This window comes from Gracilinanus agilis, chromosome 2, assembly GCF_016433145.1.
Source record: "Gracilinanus agilis isolate LMUSP501 chromosome 2, AgileGrace, whole genome shotgun sequence".
NCBI classification, from domain to species: domain Eukaryota; kingdom Metazoa; phylum Chordata; class Mammalia; order Didelphimorphia; family Didelphidae; genus Gracilinanus; species Gracilinanus agilis.
Window position 1 is genome coordinate 676,328,575 of NC_058131.1, and position 23,460 is coordinate 676,352,034.

The window sequence follows — 23,460 nt, forward strand, 5'->3', positions numbered from 1 at the left end:
GACTGGTGGAAGGAGTGCTAGCTAGGTGTCAGGATTCAGGTTCAAATCCTCACATTGCCACTTATTAAGTGACAAGTTATTTAATCACCATGAACCTCAATTCTCATCTGTAAAATCAGGAGATTGAAATAATTGTGATTCATTATATCCCCAGAACTTTTGGGGACACAAGGCAAAAAAACAGCCCCTGTTCTCAAAGAGCTTACAGTCCTTAGTATTTACCACAGTGACTTTCACCTTGTGGGTGCTTACTAAAATGCTTGTTAACTTGAATGAATAGCATTAGAAACAGATTTATATAAAAGCTTATGCTTTAACAGATAATAATGTGGAAATTTGAAAAGATAATTAAAAAGTTGCTCTAAAATCTGCCTTGTTTGGTCAGAATTTCAGGTGGCTTTTTTGTTTTTAAGAAATCATTTATTTTTACATATTAAATATTTCCCAGTTACATTTTAAAAGTTTTTGATATTTAAAAAAAAATTGAATTCCAAAGTCTTTCCTTCCCTCTTCCCTCCTATCTCTTAAGAAGGCAAGCAACATATCAAATATATGTGTGAAGTCATTCTAAATTTATTTTGCTATTTTCTGTGTTGCAAAATAAAACAGAAAAAGCAAGAAAAATAAAGAAAATGAAAAATGTACTTTTTAATCTACACTCAGTTTATTCTCTCTTTAGAGGTGGCATTTTCTTAAGATAGAGAATTAGGGTCTAGAAAAAGGAGAGGAAAAGAGTAAGTGAGCAAGAGGGTAGATTTTAAGGTATTTGTCTTCATATTTGGGGGAAAATAGGGAGAAAAATTTTTTTCCTCGACAGGGATTAAGAATATTTCAATATTAGAGTCATTTATTATCACTCCACATAAAAACAATTTTCATTGTACAAATAAAAACATTTAACACTTTAAGAAGTTACAAAAACACTATATTGGAAAAGAAAAAAAAGCCTTGCATTTTTCTTACGTTTTTTAATTTTCTGAGTGTTCTTCCTCTATATTTGACTATACTAGAATTCTTTAAGTACTTCTTTCTTTTATATTATGCTATGATCTTGCCTACAGAAATGTCAAAATAAACTTTCAAAAAAAAAAAAAAGGAAGAGTGGATTATGATAGACCATAAATGACAACATGAATTCTTGGCTTTTGTTCTTTTAAAAAAATGCTAAATAGGTAATGGAGAAATCTGATATGTATTCCTTCTACCTGGGTACTTCTGACCATCACTATTATTTTGGAAATTCCTTTTAGAGCCTCTGGGCCAGTCTAGGACCTGCTTAGAGACCCTCAGGGAAGTATAGTGGAAAGAGCTGGGGAGAGTTTGAACTTTAGTAGAGGCTCATCACTTTCCCCTTTCCCCAAGGTTTCTGTTCTTCACCTTAAGTGAGGGGCTTGAGTTAGATTATTTTTGAGGTCTCTTTCAGCACAAAGAGTTTCTGGAGTTTTTCTTCCTTTTCCCCCTCAGTTTCTCCAAAGCTGCTGAAGAGCATGATTCTCTTCATCCTTGGACTTCTCTCTGTCTCTCTCTCTCTGTCTCTCTGTCTCTCTGTCTCTCTCTCTCTCTCTCTCTCTCTCTCTCTCTCTCTCTCCATGTGGAGTTTCCTGTAGGACCTTAGAGTGAAAATCAGTTATGCCACTTAGCAGAGATTGAGCAATACTTCAGCATTAGCATTTTCAAAAAGTTTTATTTATGCCTTTTATTTTTATATCATAGGCATTTCCTGATTTGCCTTTACCTGTTATAAGAGTAAATAAACAAAATATGCTGACAAAATGGCCACTTTTGGCAACACTTCCAGTTTCCCTCTCAAGTGAAAAAAAGAAAGAAGGTGCTTTCCTCACCTCTTCTCCAAGGCCAAGACTGAACATTATAATTCCATAGTGTTCAGCTTCATTTGAAAGAAAGTTTTATGGATACTCTTAGAAAATAACATGACTATTTTTTATGTTCTGCCCCCTTTCTTAAAGAAGTCTAGCTAAGTGGAACAAGCCAACAAATAATTTACTTTGGTTAGGGGACTTTTCACATTCTTTACAGTAGTTTTGTAACCATCAGTTTAAAAAATTCTTACTCATTTTCTTACCACTTGTATTTTTTCCTCTTTTCTTTATATAGATTCCTCTGAAATGATTTAAACACTGATATTATCTTTTACCCCATTTCTTTTCCTGTTGGGAAATGCAATGCAGCCTTTAATTCTTTTTTTTTTTTTAACTCTTACCTTCCATCTTGGAGTCAATACTGTGTATTGGCTCCAAGGCAGAAAAATGGTAAGGGTAGGCAATGGGGGTTAAGTGACTTGCCCAGGGTCACATAGCTGGGAAGTGTCTGAGGCCAGATTTGAACCTAGGACCTCCCTTCTCTAGGCCTGGCTCTCAATCCACTGAGCTACCCAGCTGCTCCCTCAGCCTTTAATTCTTAACATTTCTTTTGTTAATATGTACTTAGCAAACATTTAGCATTTGTCAAATACATTTTTTGGGGGTTTTAATTTCTTATGTAAAAACATATAAAGATCACACCACACAGTGTTTCAAAATCTCACAAAAGAGCCAAAATACTTCTGGACTTTGTGGAAAATTTATTATGTCCTTCCAGAGAAACCTTTTTGTACCTTTTTCCTATTGAAAAACCTTTCTTTGGGACATTTTGAACTTAAAAAAACAAAAAAAAAAAACCACCCCTCATTTGGAGTTGTGATTTGCCCAGAGTCACACGACTAGGAAGTGTCTGAGTCCAAATTTGAACCCAGGACCAGGATCCTGCCTCTAGGCATGGCTTGCCACTGTGTCACCTAGCTTCCCTGCCAATTACATTTTTTTAATTTTTTTTTTTTTAATTTTAAACCCTTAACTTCTGTGTATTGACTTTATAGGTGGAAGATTGGTAAGGGTAGGCAATGGGGGTCAAGTGACTTGCCCAGGGTCAAACAGCTGGGAAGTGTCTGAGGCTGGATTTGAACCTAGGACCTCCTGTCTCTAGGCCTGGCTCTCAATCCACTGAGCTACCCAGCTGCCCCCCCTGCCAATTACATTTTGATGCAGTTCAAGCCTCACTTGGAAGTGTTGTAGCCTTCATGGAACCCAAAGGCCATGTATTTAACATCTCTGATCTAGTCCAACCCTCTTCATTTTACAAATGAAGAAGCTGAGACCTAAAAAGATAAAAAAAATTATGTATCAAGTTAGTGACAGAACTGGTGAAACCAAAATCTCTTGATTTTTTAGTTCAAAGTTCTTTCTTGTATTTTATTTGTGCTACCTTGAGGAGGAAAGGGGAGATGAAACCAGGTGTTTTAATGATGACATGTTTAATTCACTTAAAAAGGTATGGCAGGACCCATTTATTAAAGGCTAGTATTTGCCCAGTTTCTAGCCTTCTAGAGTATGGCTTGACCTATTGTTTTATCCTTTTTTTTTTAATAGTGATCACATATCAGAAACATGGCTTCAGATTGGCTAGGAAGCATTGTATCTATCAACTGTGGGGACAGCCTGGGAGTCTATCAGGGCCGAGTTTCAGCAGTGGACCAGGTCAGCCAGACCATCTCTTTGACCCGACCTTTCCACAATGGGGTGAAGTGTTTAGTTCCAGAAGTCACTTTCAGGTGAGTATCTTTATGGCTCCACTCTTCTCCCTCTCTTACTTTCTCATCATGTTAGATCCTAAGATTTGAACCCAGATCTGATTTTTATTATTTCCTAATTTGACTGGTGCCCTTAGATTGCTACTTTGCCAAAGGCCTTTTGGTTCAACAACTGTTTATTAAGCCCTGGGAACTGGAACTTTAGTGCATTTTCTCCTTTGTTCAGGTATAGTGCTCAGGATTTGCCTATTAATTGGTTCCCATATGTATTTGATGCAAGATTGAAATGTTTACTTGCAATGCATTTTTTGACTCTTTTTTTTGACTCATGCAAGGGGAATAAGAGCTTATTCTAGTACGTTTATTGCAAAATATTTTTTTCTTTTGGATTTAGAATTTTTCTTCCCATCTCTTCCACATATTGTATGTGTCTACCTTTTCTCCCCCCCTCCCCCAGTTCTTGTGGATTTTTTGATGAAATTTCCTCTTCCATTTGCATAGTTCAGCATATTTTAACTGTGTGGGCTATTACTACAGTTTATACCCACAGGCCAGTAGTGAAAGTCAAGAATTTCCATCCTACCTAAGAATTATATATCTGATATGAAGAACTACATTACTGCCTGTTTTCTATTAACACTAAGAAAAGAAAAATAACATTTAAAACATATTCGGTAAACTATTTTGATTGGTCCATTTGAAGAGAGTATATTAAATTTTTTTCCTTCCTAGTTACATTCTACATTTTCCTATGTAGAATGTAACTAGAACTTTTTCTAGTTGAGTGAAATGTAGAAAACTAGAACTTTTTCTAGTTGAGTGAAATGTAGACCAAATAGGTAGACTTAGATTTTGAACTTGGCCTTACTACTTGTTAGCTTTGTGATTGTGAGCAGATCACTTTATCTCTCTGAATCTGTTTCCTCATCTGTAAACTGAAAGTCATAACATGTGAGATCTTAGAGTATTATAACTTGGCAAATATTTATCAAATCTCTGCTCTGTACCAGGCACTATGCTAAGTGTTAGAGCTACAAAGGTAGAAACATACATTGTAAATAGAAGATAATCTCTGAGCAGGACCCTAGAACAGTGATAGTGAATCTTTTAGAGACCAAGTACCCAAACTAATCCTCATGCCACATGTGAGTCCCCCACCTTACCCCAGACAGGGGATGGAGGAAGTGCTTCCATTGGGCTGCTGGGCAGAGGGGCTGGTGATGTAAGAGATGTCCTCAGGCGTTCATGGAGAGGAGGAGGGGAGCAGCTCCCCTATAAGAAATAAAATTCAGGACTCTGGTCCTTAGGATTTTAATATAGTTTATTAAATTAACTTGAATAGGCAAAGATCAGAATTAAGTAAAAGGATAAAATGGTCTAACCTAAACTACCACTTGGGTGGTCTCAGCCTGGCCACCACAGCCTCCATTCCCTAGCATGCTCACCAGCAATTAAGAGAGAGTCTACTTCCTTATCTTGAACTTTTTAACCTCCCTCCCCCTTCTGGGTCAAATTCAATCACATCCAGATCAAACTCAGTCACATAACCTGCACTAGATGACATAACTAGAAGTGCAGGGATGCAGGTAAGACCCCATGCATGATCCTGGGAGAGGGTTCCCTTCACACAACCCTCTGGTACATGTGCCATAGGTTCACCAACATGGTCCTAGAGTAAGGCCTTATGGGAAAAGCCTCCCATAGAAAGTGAACTTTTGAACTGAGTCTTGAAAGAAGTCTGGAGGCAAAGCTCACAAGGGAGAGCACTACAGGCATGGTAGGTAGCCAGTGAAAAGCCATGGAGCTTGGAGAAAAGTGTCATGGGTGAGAAACAGCTGGGAAGCCAATATGGCTGAATCACAGATTGTTAGGAGGAGAGGAGTAAAGTGTAGGAAGACTGGGAAGGTAAAAGGAGCCAGATTGTAAAGGGCTTTAAATGCCAGTCATAATTTTATATTCTCCTGGAGGGAATAAAGAGTGTCTGGAGTTTGTTGAGTCAAGGGGCATGATCGGCTCAGCACTTTGGGAAAACACTTTGGTAGATGAATGGAGATTGGATTGGAATGGGGAGAGCTTTGAGTCTGGGAGACCAAATCAAAGGCTATTACAGTAGGCCAACTGTGAGATGGTGATGACCTTCATTAGGATAGTGTAAAAGTGAAATTTGGAAAATGCCATCTAAAAGTGTATATATTTCTATGGACATGGGAAATGTATCAAAACTACATTTCCCGTGATCCAACATGGTCCAACTGGTTTCCGTTTCCGGGTTTTTGGGCTTGGGAAGGCCTACGTCTTGACCCAGGGAAGAGCTTAAATCTCCTGGGTTAGGAGGGAGTGGTCTCTTTGCCAGTAGGCTCTTGGCCAGCAGACTCGAGACAGTAATGGAGGCGGCAGTTTTGAATGCTTACAAGCGCGTGGTCTAATGATTTTATCTATCAGCATGGCTTTAATTAAATTACTAATATTTATATTTAGCCCAGCCTTTATCATTTTTAATATTTATAATAGTGGCTACATGAATAGAGAAAGGGACATATATACACAGGATGTCATAAAGGTTGACAAGCCAAGATTTGACAGTAGATTGGATGGATATGTAAGGAATTGAAGATGATGCCGAAGTCATGAACATGGGTCACTGAGAAGATTCTGGTGTCCTTAACAGAAACGAGAAAATTGGGAAGAGTGGAGGGTTTTGAGAGGAAAGAAAGTTCTGTTCTGGATATGTTGAGTTTGAGATGCCTATGGAATATCCAGTTCAAGATGACCAAGAGGCAGTTGGTGATTTAAGACTGGAAGAAAGTCAAGAGAGAGGTCAGGGCTGGATAAAAAGATCTGGAAATCATTTGACCCCCAGGGAGCTGATGAGGTCACCAAGTGAGATAGATTTATAACTAGGAAACTGATGAAAATGATGGGGTCCAGAGATGAAGGAACTGAGCTTCCTAAAGGTGAAGGGACTTGCCTAGAGGTGTCCTGATTGTAAGTGGCAAAACCACATCCCTTGACTCCCAGTTCATTGTTTTTCTTTACCATGCTTTTGTACTAGGGATAGAAAGCTGAATGGTAACACAATCCTTGACCTCAAAGACAGAGCTTAGAGTCTAGTAGAGGCTTGAAACATTGCACATGCACAGTTGTGTTCCAAGGGCTGGGGCTGGTATGCATAAAAACACTAATATTGGAGAAGATTATGAAATTGGGAAACCACTTTGACTAAAATATCTAAGGTATGAAGAATTCTAGTGTGAAATGGGTCTGGAAAGGTAGGGTCTGGAAAGGTAGAGGGCTTTTAATGCCAGGTGAAGGTGTTTTGTTTGGCAGCAGGTGTAGTCCTTAAAAAGGTACTTGAGCAGGGAAAGTGGCACAGTCAAACCTGTGCATTAGGAGGATTTCTGTGGCAGCTTGGGAAGGCTTGGGAGCAAGGATATCAATTAGGAAGTTGTGAGTGGACTAGGGCCTGAACTCTCAAGTAGGTTTAGTGAGAAAGGAGGAAATGGACAACAGATATTTTGCAGGTCAAATCAATTTGGCAGCTATTGGGGAGATAGAAGAATCAAGGTTGTCTACAAGGTCTTGACCCTGGATAACTTGGAAATTGGGTGTACTATAAAAAAGAATACAGAAGTGATAAGAGGCATGTTCTATCTATACTGAGCAGGTGGAAGTGCTATTAGGACATTCAGGTTGAAATGCCTAGCAGATAGCTGTCAGTGCTAGATTCTGGAGATCAAGGGAGAGTTAACTATTGGAGACATAGGTTTGGAAGTCATCTAATAGGGATAATTATTGAAATTATGGGAATAGATTTGAAGTAGCCTGGAGACAGAACTTTGGGGCAGAAGGGAAGATAGGGACCCACAAGGAGTCATAGAAGGGGTACAGAGTTAGGGCATTATAGTGGAAGAGAAGGGAAGAGAAAATATTAAGGAAAGTGAGAGAAGGAAAAAGGTTTTAATGGCTGCTGTGGAGAGTATGATATGAGTCAACTAGATAAATTGCTGTATGTATTGAAAGGGTGCCAGAAGGTCAGTATATAACTATGAGGAATTGAGCCAGAAACGAAGGCAGTAAGGGTTCGAGGAACTGGAGAGTGGAAGATAGAATCAGGAAAGAAATGTCAGAGTTACCAATCTTGCTGGCTGAGCAGATTCAAATGATGGTAAAGTCTAGAGTGTAGTAGTCCTGGTGGGGTGGCAGGAAAATGAAGAAGGTCCTCACTTCCTGTGAATGTTCATCCTCAATAATATCAAAGTTACCAGAAATGATTATGGGGTGAAGGGAGAAAGAGGCATGCTGTTAGGCAGGTGCTAAAGTCACTGAGGAAAGTAAGGGGGCTGGTTTTGGGGGTCTGAAGATGCTGAGGGACAGGAATTGAGAGAGCAAGGTAGAAGGGTGGTCTGAACTCCAGAGAAGTTATTGAGTGATGCTGGATAGAAGGATAGACGCAAAATAACACAGATGGAGCCTTGAAGGCTGGCAGAATGCTTTATGTAAAAGTAGGGCAGCTAGGTGGCTTAGCAGATAGAGAACCAGCCCTGGAGTCAAGAGGACCCAGGTTCTAATCTGACCTCGGACACTTCCCAAATGTGTGACCCTGGACAAGTCACTTAACCCCAGTAGCCTAACCCTTTATAGTTCTTCTATCTTAGAAATGAATCAATTCAAAGACAGAAGATAAAGGTTTAAAAAAAAAAAAGATAAACTCATTTGATCCTCACATCTTATGAGAAAGGCTTTAACATTCCCATTTTACTGATGAAGTAACAGTAACTAACAGGAGGCAGATTTTCTTAGATTATTAATGTCTGATGTTAGATTTGAACATGGTGTTTCCATGACCCCAAAGCTAGTACTCTATCCACTATACTGCCTAGCTACCTAGGTATAAGGTCATTTCATGGCCTTGGAGAACCAATAGATATATGTGTGAAAGCATATAAATGTGGGGTATTATTATTAGTTTAATCTTTTTCCCTTGTTTATTTCCACCTGTATCTGTGTGTGTGTGTGTGTGTGTGTGTGTGTGTGTGTGTGTGTGTGTGTGTGTGTGTGTGTGTTTGTTTTTAAGTGCTAGAGGATGGACACGTTTGAAGGTGTGATAAGGGCAAAGAATGGTTGTAGGTAGGGTGAAGCAGAGAAAAAGAGAGAGAGATGGAATGTTTGGAGATTTTGGACAGGTAAAGAAATGTTTAATTAGGATTGAAACTCTTATGGGTAATGGATACCTTAATGTGTAGAGGAAGGAGCAGGAGGAGGAGGAAGGGATGGAATTTAAGGAGACTGAAGAATTTTGAGATTAGAGACAAAAGTGAGCAATCAGCATGGATATTGAAGTCAAAAAAGGGCAAAAACTTTGGTTGGAAAGGAAGATGGGGAACCAGGGAGGAACTCATTGAGGAAAGAGGGAGTGACCTGGGCTGGGATGCAGTTGCCACCATAATCTTGACTGGGCAGAAAATGTTGATGCTGTGAACTTCTAAGGAGGAGAGGCTTTTAAGTAATGGTATAGCCGCTTCTGTATTGCTTTGTATTCAACAAATTCACTTTGAAGAGAGTTCATTGTAGCTTTTCATTTTTGGGCCTGCTCCATTGGTCAGGAATTCCCATTCATTTGATTGGGAGTAGACCTCTAAGCTAGATGTTGTTACCCCATGCACCTCTTTGCCCTTTGCTGAAGCGCAACCAGCACATGAACTGTGGCTAGAGCTATTAGCACTCTTGGGCCTCTTCTCTTTCTGCCAATGAATGATCACCTCAAGGTATTTTTTTTTCTTCTTTCCAATTTGGATGTATTGCACTAAGCTGTAAGCAAAAGGATAGGATCATTTATTAATAAACATATTAATCTTTTTTTTTAAAACCCTTAACTTCTGTGTATTGGCTCCTAGGTGGAAGAGTGGTAAGGGTGGGTGGTGGGGGGTCAAGTGACTTGCCCAGAGTCACACAGCTGGGAAGTGTCTGAGGCCAGATTTGAACCTAGGGCCTCCCTTCTAGGCCTGACTCAATCCACTGAGCTACCCAGCTGCCCCCTATATTAATCTTAACTAGAAAATTAATTGAATCCATGATACAGGTAAAGACATTTCAGAGCTCTGACAGGCAGTCTTGTTACTGTGATCCTCTTTTATAAATAAAGCATTGTCTGTGCATACTAGCTTTTTTATAATTTGTATATATCTTTATAGTAGAACATCTCCCTCATTGAACCCATAATATACAGTTATTATATTAATTTCAGTCTGTGGATATGCGTAATCTTAAAAAAAAGATACATTATAATAAACTCTCTGCCCTTAGTAATTTGTTTTAAGATATGATTAATACACTAATAAAATTCCTTTTTATGTTGTTATAACACCTTAAAACAAAATGGTTGGGGGGCAGCTAGGTGGCTCAGTGCTTGAGAGCCAGGCCCAGAGACAGAGGTCCTGGGTTCGAATGTGACCTCAGACACTTCTTAGCTGTGTGACTCTGGGCAAGTTACTTAACTCCCACTGCCTACCCCTTACCACTCTTCTGTCTTGGAACCAATACACAGTATTGATTCTAAGATGGAAAGTAAGGGTTTTAAAAAAAATGGTTGTACTAGCTTTTGGAAAGTCAGAATTGTTTTTATCTCTAGGAGTATAACTAACCTAACCCGCCAGGGGTTTCAATGTGTGTCTTTTCTCTGTGTATATCCTGGGACATTCAAATTTAGACTTTGTGTGGTTGGAAGAGTCCCTGCGTGTGGTTAGAGGGTAGGCTAAACACAGTGGGTTTGCCAATAGTACCATTATAGAGCTACCTCATAACAACTATTATTACCCCTCCTGCCCTCAGGATTTGTAGTGGACAGGAATATTAGAAAATAGAGCTCTCCGCTAAAAGACTGCCTACCCTTCGATTCAGCCATACCATTGCTGGGTTTGTACCCCAAAGAGATCATAGATAAAAAGACTTGTACAAAAATATTTATAGCTGCGCTTTTTGTGGTGGCAAAAAGCTGGAAAACAAGGGCATGCCCTTCAATTGGGGAATGGCTGAACAAATTGTGGTATCTGTTGGTGATGGAATACTATTGTGCTCAAAGGAATGATAAACTGGAGGAATTCCATGTGAAATGGAAAGACTTCCAGGAACTGATGCAGAGTGAAAGGAGCAGAGCCAGAAAAACACTGTACACAGAGACTGATACACTGTGGTAAAATTGAATATAATGGAGTTCTGTACTAGCAGCAATGCAATGACCCAGGACAATTCTGAGGGATTTATGGAAAAGATGCTACCCACATTCAGAGGAAGAACTACAGGAGTGGAAACAGAAGAAAAACAACTGCTTGAACACATGGGTTGTTGAGGACATGATTGGGGATGTAGACTCGAAGGGACCACACCAATGCAACTATCAATAATATGTAAATAAGTCTTGATTGATGACACATGTTAAAGCCAGTAGAAATGTGCATTGGTCATGGGAGGGGTAAAGGGGGGGTGAAGGGGAAAGTAAAAACCATTGAAGATTTTTCTTAAAAACAAATAAAATATTTAAATAAAAAAAAAAGAAAAGAAAAGAAAATAGAGCTCTCAAAGAATAGTAGGTGTAGTCTAACCTCTGAATTTGAAAAGGACTTTTTTAGGTCTGTTTTTCCAACACTATCCCCTTTGCAGAGATTTTTCCAATGTTTTGAATGGGAAGACTTCCAATTTGCCTTCTTCCCACCTGCTCTGAGCTGCTCATTTTGTTCTAGTGTTATCAGCTTGTCCCCTTTAGCTCAGCATCCGGTCTTTTTGCTTTTCTGCTAGTGGAGATTACCATTTGGAGGAAGCTGCTCCTCTTTAAAAAACCAAGGAACCTGGGGCTAGTTTGTAAAGGTCCTTGATGATCAACTGGGAGTACACCTATCCTCTTGTATGCTGTGGACCTAGCATAAGGCTCTGCACATAGTAGGTGTTCAGTAAATACTTATTCAATGAATGTGAAAATTTTGAATGCATTCTATAACATTTTACATGTTTTTTTCTATGCTTCTTTTAAAATAGTCATAAATCAGTAAGTGAGCTTTCTCCTTACAAAAGGATACAATATTTCAGCTACATTTTATATTATAGGATGACCTTTGTTTCTGATGGCCCTTACAACTTTCCCTACTTCTTTTTTTTTTGAGTCTCAATGAGATAAGCAGGCCAGGGTGCTTCTGACTGATAATAGTATTGCTTTTCATTGCTAGGATTTTGGTTTTGAATTTGGTATTCCTTTTGTGTATTTCAGGGCAGGTGACATTATAGAGTTGAAAATTCTGGAGATACCAGGTTCTGGGGACACCCAGCAATGTGGAGACTCACAGCAGACGGAGTTAGGCCTACCTGGTGTTGGCTGTCAGGTGGGAATTAATCAGAATGGCACAGGCAAATTGCTGAAGAAGCCCACAGCCTCTAGTAGTGCCCCCCAGAATATCCCCAAGAGAGCAGATATAAAGACCCAAGATGTTGCCATTTCACCACAGCAGCAGCCATGTTCCAAGAGCTATGTGGACAGGCACATGGAATCCTTGAGTCAGTCTAAAAGCTTTCGTCGTCGACACAATTCTTGTAAGTATTATCCTGTTGGCATTTTCTTTTAATTTATTCATCCATTTATTTATTTATTCACTCACACACTCATTCACTCATTTATTTGTTTGTTTGTTTTTATTTAAGCCCTTACCTTCCATCTTGGAGTCAATACCGTGTATTGGCTCCAAGGCAGAAGAGTGGTAAGGCTGGGCAATGGGGGTTAAATGACTTGCTCAGGGTCACACAGCTGGGAAGTGTCTGAGGCCAAATTGGAACCTAGGACCTCCCATCTCTAGGTTTGGCTCTCAATCCACTGAGCTACCCAGGTGTCACCTGATAGAGAACTTTCTGCTAATTTTAAGTAATATTGTACAATGTAATAAATGAACCAAATTAAGGTGTTCTCTGCTAAAATTGAGAATTTCACCTAAATTGGACCCTACTAGACAGTATTATAATGAACAAGTAGTCTTGGAGAATTCCCATGATTTTTAATCTTGTAATGATAGCACTTTAGTGATTTATTAAAATGAAATATAGTACAAAGAACTCTGATTTATCTTGGACACACTTGAATTTAAATCCAGCCACTCTGAAGCTAGCTTTTTGACTATGGGCCAAGTCTACTTAACTCTTTGAGTGGTTTTAGAATTTAAGATGAACATTCCTTGTCCTTTCTTCCCGAGGTTTTTGTAAAAAGTGCTTCGTAAATCTTCAGAGCCACCCAATGTCAGCTGTTTCTAAAACCACTATCAGTTGCATTGGTATAATTATTGAGAAATTCTGGATTGTTGCACCTACAGCCTCACCATTCCTCTGTCTTGGAGAGGATAGCCCTAACAGCCAAGGATGCCACCTACCTCCATGTCACTTAAGCCTGCTAAAGTCAATGCCAGATGACCCAGTGACTCAGAGAAGCTGAGTAGAAGTGGAAAGTTTAGTCATTTCCCTTCTTGTTTGTCATTTTTCCCTCATAAGTTTTTGATTTATACGAACTTGAGTGTGATCTGTATTTTGAAGTGGCCTGTTTTGGAATCAATACCATAATTCCACTTGACTCCAGTCTCTCAATAGGCTGGGTTCCAGAACTTTAGTTAGTAAAATTGTCATATTTGCCCTTGGGTAGTGTAATTCTGGGTCTATTGTAACCTTCAGCTGGAGGTGTGGGGAGATAATTCCTTTTCTTCCCTGCAGGATTCCTCTTGGTTCCTGAGTATTAGATGATTGAAGGAATTAGAGAGAAGCTTAAATTCTCCCTCTTAAGAACTCTTAATTTAGAGGTTCAGATTCATAACACAGATGCACATATAAAATTATAACTCATGTAGCATAACATACATATCACATCTCATTTATTCTTTCCTTGGCTTATAGTGAGGCACAAATGATTTCATTTATTTGTTCAGCCACAGACATTTATTTAAAGTCTGTTATATTTTATAGGACAGCTCTGTAGGATTTAGTGAGAATTCCATGCTAAAGAACACAAGGCTTCTGCTCTCATGAAGCTAGCAGGAAAGAGAAAACAGGCATGGCAGTATAAGATAATATTATGGAGCAGAAGCTGGAAGGGTCTTTAATTATCGCTACTTCCAAAAAGCTGTGATTTCATTAGTGTGGGTCTAGCTTGTGATTTGTGCTAGCTCCATTCAGTTAGGGGCAGGTCTTAGCTAGGGAGAAAGTCTTCTAGGGTAGGTTCAGTGGTAGATTAACTGTCATCTGAGGGCCAGTCTGTTTAAATTCAGAGAAGCATATGGCCTATCAGCATGTTAGCCACCAAGGGACAGTTTTTGGTTTTTTTTGCTAAACTATCTCATAAAACAATATACAAAGGCATAGAGTAGTTGTAATGTGGTTTGGTAGAAGAGAATACCAACCGAGGAAAAATGTACCAACACAAAAAGAAATTCTAATATATTTATAATTCTTTTTAAGTTTCACAGTGTTTCTTAGCAGTAGCGCTGTGAGATAGCTACTTGTTTGATGAATCTCAGCTCCAGGGAAATGAATTGAATTATATTAGTAACTGAGCCAGGCCTTGAACCCAAGTAGTGTGACCTCCTTGTCAGGGACTATTTCCCTTGTATCTTGCTGCCTACTCAAGGAAGGCTTCACATAAACAAGTTCTTGGTCTTTGTGTTGAAGTGATGGAATTGAAGATAATGAGCCAATCTCATCTATTATTGCTTATCTAACTCAGGAAGCAAATACCCAGTAGAAATCGTTGAATAAAGATTTAAGGGGGTGAAATATAGGACTCTTTTATCATTAGAGCTTGGAAAAGAACCTGGCCTTAGGCTGACTTATGGGCAGGATCTTGGAGTTAGATAATCCTAGAAGCTTGGCATTGTCCATATTTGCTTTAATCTTTGATTCTCTTTCCTCCTTGTTTATAAATATGAAGAGCGTTAAGGGAAGATGTTTCATATCCCCATGAAATGAAGGGATATTATCTATAAGATATACACATTTTATATCTATAGATATTATATATGTGATATTTTTATAATAATTTATAATAATTCCTATTTCAGTGGGATTTGGTTTACAATGTAACAAAGGGGATTCAAGTGAACTCACTATCTTGGATGCTGGGACAAATGGGTGGCTCTTTTAGCCTCCCTGAGCTGAGATTGATTTTTGCAGAGATACCCTAGGTTCATGTACTTTTTACTTCCCTTGGATTTGGTTCAGGTTATACAAAGCAGGAATCTCAGCTGTAAGGATCTAAAAGGCTGGCTGATTATGGGAGATGGGAATGAGGGAGCCTAGTGAGTAGTATCCCAGATGTTATTAGGCATTTTCTCATAAAGACCATCAAGGCTAGGGATAAAAACAGTGGCTGCTTGACCTTTAGCTGCCCTTTAGCGTGCTAAGTCTAAGACAAAGTTCCCTTTTACAACCCTAGTGTGACAGAAATCAATAAACAACAAGAGTTACACAACAATGAGGTTATGTATACCTCTGGCAGCTGGACCATTGGTGCCAATGCTTGGCAAGGAGAGCCCAGTCAGGGATGGGCACAGGAAGGCTAGTCCTCCATATCCTTCCATGTACCTAATTCCTCTAATTGAAAGGTGCTCTGGAAAGTATTGTGTACCTTTTCCAAGGGAGGTGTTTTTCTTATCCTATGGCACCCAGCCAAACTGGTGCAGAGCCAGTTCTCATCCTGCTTCATTAGCTAAACATAAGGACATCAGCCAACCCAGAACTGTCCAGTGTTTTAAGTTATGAAGAGGTGAAGAATGAAATGAAAATATTTGCCACAACTTTTTTTTTAAACTCTTTCTCAGTGGATTGAGAGCCAGACCTAGAGAAGGGAGGTTTTAGGTTCTAATGTGATCTCATATACTTCCTAGCTGTGTGACCCTGGGCAAGTCACTTAACTCCCATTGCCTAGCCTTTACTGCTCTTCTGCCTTAGAACCAATACACTGTATTGATTCTAAGACAGAAGGTAAGGGTTTTAGAAAAAACAAATGTCTTTCTTTATTGTGTATTAGTTCTAAGGCAGAAGAACAGCAAGGACTAGGCAGTGCAGTAGTGGTTAAGTAACTTGTCTGGGGTCACACAGCTAGAAGTGTCTGAGGTCAAATTTGAACCCAGGAACTCCTGTCTCCAGGCCTGGCTTTCTGTCCACTGAGCCACCCAGCTGCCCCCATCTACCATCTTTTTTATTCCACTGATCCTTTTCTTGGCAATCTCCGACATTTCCCGCCCCCCTTTACCCCCCCCCCCCCCAATTGGGATGGCTGAGGACTTATTATGGACATGGGTCCATGCTTGAGTGACTGTAGCATATGCACGTTTTGTTTGCTGAACCTCAAATCAAAACTACTTCTGGCCTTGTTGTCTTTAAAGGCCTAGGGCTCTCTTTCTAACTCTAGTTCTGCCATTGATGGGACAAAGACTTGATTCCAAGAGGAAAGCTTTCCAGCTATAGTTAACTTTGCTCTATCTTGCCAGCAATTGTTTTCATAGCTGCTCTGTCTTGTAAAGCTGTATGGTGATTGCCCAGGGTTTATTTGTCTGAATCAAATACCAGCATCCCTTGTGGTAGTGGAAGCCTTATGTCTGAGTTGGAGACAAAGTAAATGATTGCTGATGTTAAACGGTGATAAATATTGTTTTAATTTTTTGAATATAGATTAGGATTTTGGTACCAGTGAGACCAGAATTTCCAGTTTATCACTTGAAGTTTTCTCAGAGTTTTGGAGAACACCAGTCTAGAGAATTTAGGGTTTTACTCATTTTTATTTCCTCATGTCATGTGTCTAATTTGCTCACAAGTTCTTCAAGATCTTTGCCCATTTCTCTCTCTACCATCCCTTCAGGAAGGTGATTACTTACCTTCATAATCATCATTGTTTCAGATTTCATTTGTATGGTAGTGACTTCCCAGATTACCCTCCTACTTCTGTTCCTTTATTTCCATTGAGTTCAATTCCGTAAATATCATCATCATCATCATCATCATCATCATCATCATCATCATCATCGCCAGGCACTGTGCTAAGTACTTCATCTCCTCTATTCTGTGATCCTCATTATTTTCTCAAGATGCCCTTGTTTCTAGTTCATTCTTAAGTTGTCACACTCTTCATAATTTCTTATGCCTTTACTCTTCATCATCTATTCTGTTATCTTCCTAGTCATTTCTTAAACACACAGTTTTCTTGGCACAACTTTTGACTTTGCCCTACTGAGGAATTGAAATTGTTGACTTTTTCTCCTCCTCCTCCTCCTCCCTCGCTATATCCTTTCCTTTCTTTTCCACATCTTTTTTTGTTCATTTTACAATTGATTATGAACTCTAAAGTTGGACTTGATATAGTTCTTAATCAGCTTATAGCCCAGATGAGGAGATAAAACATATACATGAATAACTACAATATGAAATAGGATATTAGTACTAGAGAGTGGGAGCTTTTCTTTTTTGCTTTTCTTTTCAGATTACCTGGAAACCTTATTTTCCAGGGCTGTCTAGGATCTCTCTATATATGTATAGATCTATCTATATACACAGGACTGCTTTTCACAGTGCCTTGCACATGGTAGGCAAATTAATAAAGACCTAATCCAGGAGTATATCATTTCAGGAGAAACAATTTAATTTCACAAATGTTTGTTAAGCATTTACTTATACTATGTGAGAAACAAGGAGTTATATAGACTTTAGATAAGACAAGGTTTCTGAAGGAATCAACTCAATTTAAGAAGTGTGGGAAGTTTTATTAGATAAATTTATAGGCAGTTTGTTTAATGGAGTTGAATCTAGAATCAAGGCTGGTGGGAGTGAAATGGTAAGACAAATACAGACACATACATACAAGTGTATTTATTGTCTTGGGTGAAATAGTATTTTGCATTCAGTACTCAATGTACTTGGCCAAAATTAAGAGAGTCTTTCAAATCTCTATAATTTAAAGTTTAAAGCAGGCCCAAAAAACTAGGCTCTGGACCAAGAAATATCTTAATAAAAATGGAATAATTGTTCTGAAGTGCAGAGAATTTATTTCTTTAGGTGTCTGATAGGTGTGCTGTGCACTGTTTTTCAGATGCCTAAGAACAATGTTTTTAAAACTCTTTAAGATTGCTTTTTTTTTAAAAGAAAAATAAGAATTAGTCTGCCCTGATATAAGTAGTTTGTCTAACTATAAATACCTGTAAATAGTTGAGCAGACAGACCTAGAGAGGGGAATGACTTATAGGTCATAAAGGTAGTTGGCAGAACAGGTATTAGAACAGGGTTTTTCTGACTTCAGTCTAGTTTCTTTCTTTCTATTTCCCTCTGTGCTGTGGCAGTTTTGGTTCATTGAATAGTGTTTCAGCTAATTTCAGCCTTTTATGGCTAGAGATAATATAACAATAATATAACTTAGATGTTTCGTTTATTGAACTATTGTTATCATTATGTAACTGCCCATTCACTTTTTCAGAGTAATTGGGTTTTAAAAACAAAACAGCAAATATTGCTGATTCCTTTTGTAGCAGGGGTATTCTTCAGGGGATCGGGTGGGTGTATTATAGAGCCCTCACTGAATAACTGGATTGAAGTGGGCCCCAGTCCGGGCAACAAGTGCTCTCTCTTTGAGTTTTCCTCTTGCCTCCTTTTCCCCACCTCCCAATAAGCTTTACTCTAATCCACCAGGCATATACTTCTATCTGCTGCTGGATAGTGATTAACTTAGCTCTCAGAGCCTAGATTTGGCTTCCCTTGGCTGAGTGCTTATAGCCAGTGACAGTGGCCAGCCATCCACTTCAAATGAGCTGGTGCTCCAGCCTGCAGAGTCGAGGGTCTCTTAGCTTCTTTCATGTCGAACCGCATGGTATTACATGTGGTCATTCCCTAATTATTTATTACATACTTGCCAGGGTGAACCCTAGGCTTCATTTATCAGCAGTGATTAATTAGGACCTACTCTTGGTTCTCAGAGATTTGTTGCTTTCCCTTCAGCTTCAGATCCATTCCAGCATAGAATGCTTTGTAGCATTGTTGGTTCCCTGGCACCTAGGCCTTCTCTTTCACCACTACCTCCTCTGCCTGACTCCTTGGCCTCAGACCCTATAGCGCACCTTGCATTGAGGCTTGCCTCAAATGGTCTGACCCAGAAGTCATTGCATTGTCTCTTTCATCATCATGGTCAGGCATATTTTTTCCAGTAGCCTAAATATGATCTCTGCTTTTCTTATTTTTTTTTTGTAGGAGACAGACATGAAAATGTATATTGTTAATTTTTCATATTTTATACCACTTTGTGATTTATTTTTATACTGCTTTATGATCCCTTTCACATACATTAATTCATTTGCTCTTTCCTACAACCCTCCTTTTACAAATACTGATGGATTTTTGCCTTTGACTGCTTGATTGAAAAAGATGAAATGATTCACTGTGGCTTTTTGACCCTCTCATTCTGCCAGAAATGTCCTACTCCCTCTACTGTTGATTGTATAACAGATGAGCAGATTTCAGGCCTTGCCATCTTTCCACTGTTCCATGCTTAAGTCATTGTGGGATGTTGTCTCAGCTCTCATATAATGCAGGTGTAGAGCCTTGGCCAATTCAGGAATTTGTAAGCAGGTTATGGTGAACAAGCCTGGTTCTCTAGTGTTTTCAAATACTTAGATTATTCTAAAACCTATTTATTTAGCATCTTGGATCATGTTGAAGAATTTCAGAGTAAGAAGTTAAAGTATCTGCTTTGAGTGATTTTATCCTTTCTTGTTAAACAGTATGAGGCAAATTAAATAAGGATTGGTTTCAGGCAGTTAGATTTGTAAGACTACAAATTTCATGTAATAGTGGGAAGCTTTAACACACTCCCATCCCCACCCCCTCCCAGTATGTCAGTTATTTTTGTGATAGAATGGGTGCTTTGGGAGAGAGGTATGTCTTTTGGTTCCCAAAGAAGTAAATTAACTTGTAATACCATTGTTAATAATTTAGGATAATTTAGGGCAAGAGTTGTTATTAATACAAATATAATTTGAGGATTACATAAACAAGTTAGGACTGACTGATGAAGGAAGAAAATTCAAGTTTGTATAGTACTCGAGCTGGAGATAGACCTCAAATGATGGCTTAAAATGAACTTTTATCTTCCTTCCCATTCCCTTTCCTTGACTCTCCTCTTACTGTTGAGGATACTACCATCTTCAGAGCCACCTGGAGTACAACCTAAATCTGTGTTGGTGAACCTATGGCATGTATGCCAGAGTATGCCAGAGGGGACTGCTCCCTTCCCCCACTTCATGCATGCCTATAGAAATTTCTCACATCCCTCTGCCCAACTAGCCCTTCCCTGTTGGGAGTAAGGTGGGAGGGCTCACATGAAGCATGAGGGTTGTAGTTTGGGCACTTGGTCTATAAAAGGTTTGCCATCAGTGACCCAGGTGTTACCTTCTGCTTCTCATTCTGTCCCCTCTACTCTTCTGCACCGGCCACAGCCAATCCATTGTCAACTCCTTTCAATTCTACACATGCTTCATTATAATCTATGTATATTCTCCTTTTCTGCTCACTGCAGGACTTCTTCTCCTCACATTTGGACTATCGTAGCAACTGCTGGGGGTTCTGGCAGCTCCCAGGGCCTTCTCTGGCCCAATCAGGCCCCTACTTGGCTATCAAATAGATCTTCCTAAAGGGAAGGTTTGATCCTGTGATACCCCAGGGGCTCCTGACTGCCCTCAACCCACTGCCATTACTTCTTATACATACCCCTTTCTTTCTTCCACAGACAGTGTTACACTAATCTCTGTACTGTTTCTCATACATGACACTTAGTCTTTTGACTCCCACTGGTGTGTCTCCCAAGCCTGGAATTCTCTATTTCCTCATCTCTGCCTCTTGGTTTCCTTAGCTTCCTTCAAGGCCCGGCTATGAGAAGCCTTGTGCTTGCTTCTTTTTGGTAATGATCTTCAGTTAATTTCTGTCTAGATCTTGTTTCTATGCACTCTTCCTCATAGACTGTGAGCTCTTGGAGAACAGGGATTGATTTTTCTCTTTCTTTATATCCATAGTTCTTAGCACAGTTCTTGGCACATAATAGTGCACAGTTGATGCTTGTTGACCCGAACGGTTTGAACAAATAGTTATTGGATGCCATAGGATGAAATAGATAAGGATTGGACTATTTTAACTTGTGGCATTGTGAACCTGTGTCCATATAAGAGCTTTCTTTACATGCTTTTAGTGTCAGTTTATTTTTCCCTCATAATGATTTATCTTTTTGATCGCAGTTTCATTTCTGTAGAGACCTAGTGAGGAAACTCCCTCTACCAAGGTGGATTATCCTGGAGAGTTCCCTGACGAGGTTAAATGTCAGAAGCAGTACTAAACCTAGAACTTCCCAACTTCCTGGTTGTCTATCTATTATACTATTATACCACTTATATCTCTGAGTGAAAAATAAACATGTCTCATGTATATGGTACTTGATGTTTTAAAGAGAACCTTTGAGTTGAAAGGGACTCTGGAAGCCATTTCATCTAATATGGTGCCTGAAGCAGGCTCTGCAGCCTCTCCTGAAGCACTTCCTGTTATGGAGACCTTTTTATTTCACAATGTTTACATTTCCATTGTTGGTCACTCTTAAGAATTAGAAAGTTCCTCCTTAGAGTAAGTGAAAATCTCTCCCCTTGTTAGTCATTGTTCCTTTTTTTCCTTTGTTCAGGGTGGGTGGGGAGAGTTTCTTATTACATAGAATAAGTCTCATCTCTCTTCCACATAGTGGCTCTTTAAATAATTGTCCCTCTAATTCTTCTCTTCTGGTTAAATATTCTCAGTTTCTCTAATTATTTCTCATGAACACAGGTAGGTCCCACCTTAAGCACCCTCAAACATTCTCCTCTGGACATAATATTTCTTTTTTTAAACCCTTATCCTTCTGTCTTAGTAATAGCTTTTAAGACCGAAGAGCAAGACGAGGCAATTGGGGGTAAGTGATTTGCCTAGGGTCACATAGCTAGGAGGTGTCTGAGGTCAGATTTGAACCCAGATCTTCCCAACTCCAGGCCTGGCTTTCTATCTGCTGTGCCATCTAGCTGTCCCTGGACATAACATTTTGATAAAACTCTTCTTCAGATGTGGAGTACATGACCGAATGCTTTGTTTCTTGACATGTGATGTGACCAGCAACAGAGTACAATGAAATTATTATCACCTTGATGTTTCAGGATGCTGTATTTCTTGAATGCAACTCCATACTGCTGCCACACATTCTTTAGGATATGCTTCCTAGACAAGCTATTCCTTGGTTAGGAAATATCTTGAGAGAATTCTTTTTCTGCTATTGTTAGCTTGTCACTAGTTTTGTATTATTTGTCATTGACTCTAAATGTAGATAGTCTCAAGCTTACTAACTGTTGTATTCTAAAGATTCTTTATAAATTGATGAATGTAATCTCCTTTAGAAACTGTATTACAAATAGTAACTATGGCTATGCACCAAAGCTCATTTATTAACTCATTGTGTGCCAGTGGAATAGTACTAAGTTCTGTTTAATAAGATCCAGTCACATTTATATTACATTTGCTGTAGAAAATGCATTCCCACTTATATCCAGGAAATCCAGATGCATTGATCTTTTCTCTTCTTCTTTTCTCCTACCCTTGCAGCAATGGGATAGAGGAAGTAGATCTTCTAATTTGCAGTAAGGAGTTTTGGTAGAAAGTAGATACTTAGGTTCTTATATTTAGAGCTAGAATGGACCTCACAGGTCATCTTGTACAATCTCCTCATTTTACAGATAAGAAACAGGTCCAGAGAGGATAAGTGATTTTTCCAAAGTCATTTGGGTAGATTATGAACCCAGGACCTCAGTCTCCAAACGTGGCATTCTTCTAATGCTACTTTTTTTATGTGATGAAAATATATGTTTCTAAGGCATTCATTTTTCCAGTGTGTTGAATTCAGGAAAAGATGACCTTTGGTTCCATTTGTATTTGAGTGTTAGTAAATTGGAACATTGTGCCTGATTGGATTATACAAGTTTTTGATATATCTCAAACATCATAGGTAATAATTTTTAAACCATTGTATTTGTGACCACTATCTATGTGGTGTACCATATTGCACATTAACTTATAGGAGCCTAGAATTTAGAGCTTAGAGAAACCTTAGTAGTTACCTGTTCCAATCTTCTTTTACAAATGAGGAAAGTGAGGTGCACAGTGGTTAAAAGGACTTGCCCAGGGTCGAATAGTAGGGAGTAAATAGCTAGGTGAGATCTGTGCTCAAACCCTCTGGTTCTAGCTCCAATGATGACTTTTCTAGAATTCTCCATAGCCTGTGAGTGAATTTCCAAAGGACAAGCACTATATGCATGGTGTGAATATTTTGAATCCTTTCATCTGAAGTACAAAAAAGCAAGTCACTTAAATTCTCAGGTAGCTGAAAAGGATAGTTAGTCATTCAGCAGGAAGCTGCCATCTTGACAGTCAGGGAATTTAATTTTTAAGCTGGAGTCGGGAAACTGCTACTAAATCTATTGAAGTTGAAGCATATGGCATTTAGTAATAGGCACATCCAAGATCTGAGTCATGCAGACTTGTCAGGATTGTACAATTTATTGCCTCTTAGTTTGTTTTCATCTTAATTCAGATTCACCCCCTGTGCATCTGAGAACTTGGAAAGAAAGAGTATGTGGAACTAGATGACCCAGAAGAACTGTTCCAGGTCTCCAAATAAGAGATCTTCCCTAGTCTCATTTTAACGTATTCCCTGAACTTAGGTGCTTCTGTGTTACCATAGCTAGAAACAAGAAACCTAGAGCAGAATGTTAATCCCAGATGGATCACAGGGAAATTGGAATGAGTGCGAGACCTGGGGA

The 23,460-nt window shown here is 39.1% G+C and overlaps 1 protein-coding gene across 1 annotated transcript in view; it reads left to right on the top strand.

Annotated features, from left to right (window-relative positions):
• The first annotated feature begins 606 nt into the window (after positions 1-606).
• Positions 607-23,460, top strand: part of EDC3 (enhancer of mRNA decapping 3) — a 53,794-nt gene continuing 30,940 nt past the window's right edge. The window contains exons 1-3 of the mRNA XM_044659105.1: positions 607-1,172; positions 3,426-3,607; positions 11,844-12,163. Of these exons, the coding sequence (XP_044515040.1) occupies positions 3,444-3,607; positions 11,844-12,163 (484 nt within the window). The 5' untranslated portion in view covers positions 607-1,172; positions 3,426-3,443. The remainder of the gene's footprint in view (positions 1,173-3,425; positions 3,608-11,843; positions 12,164-23,460) is intronic.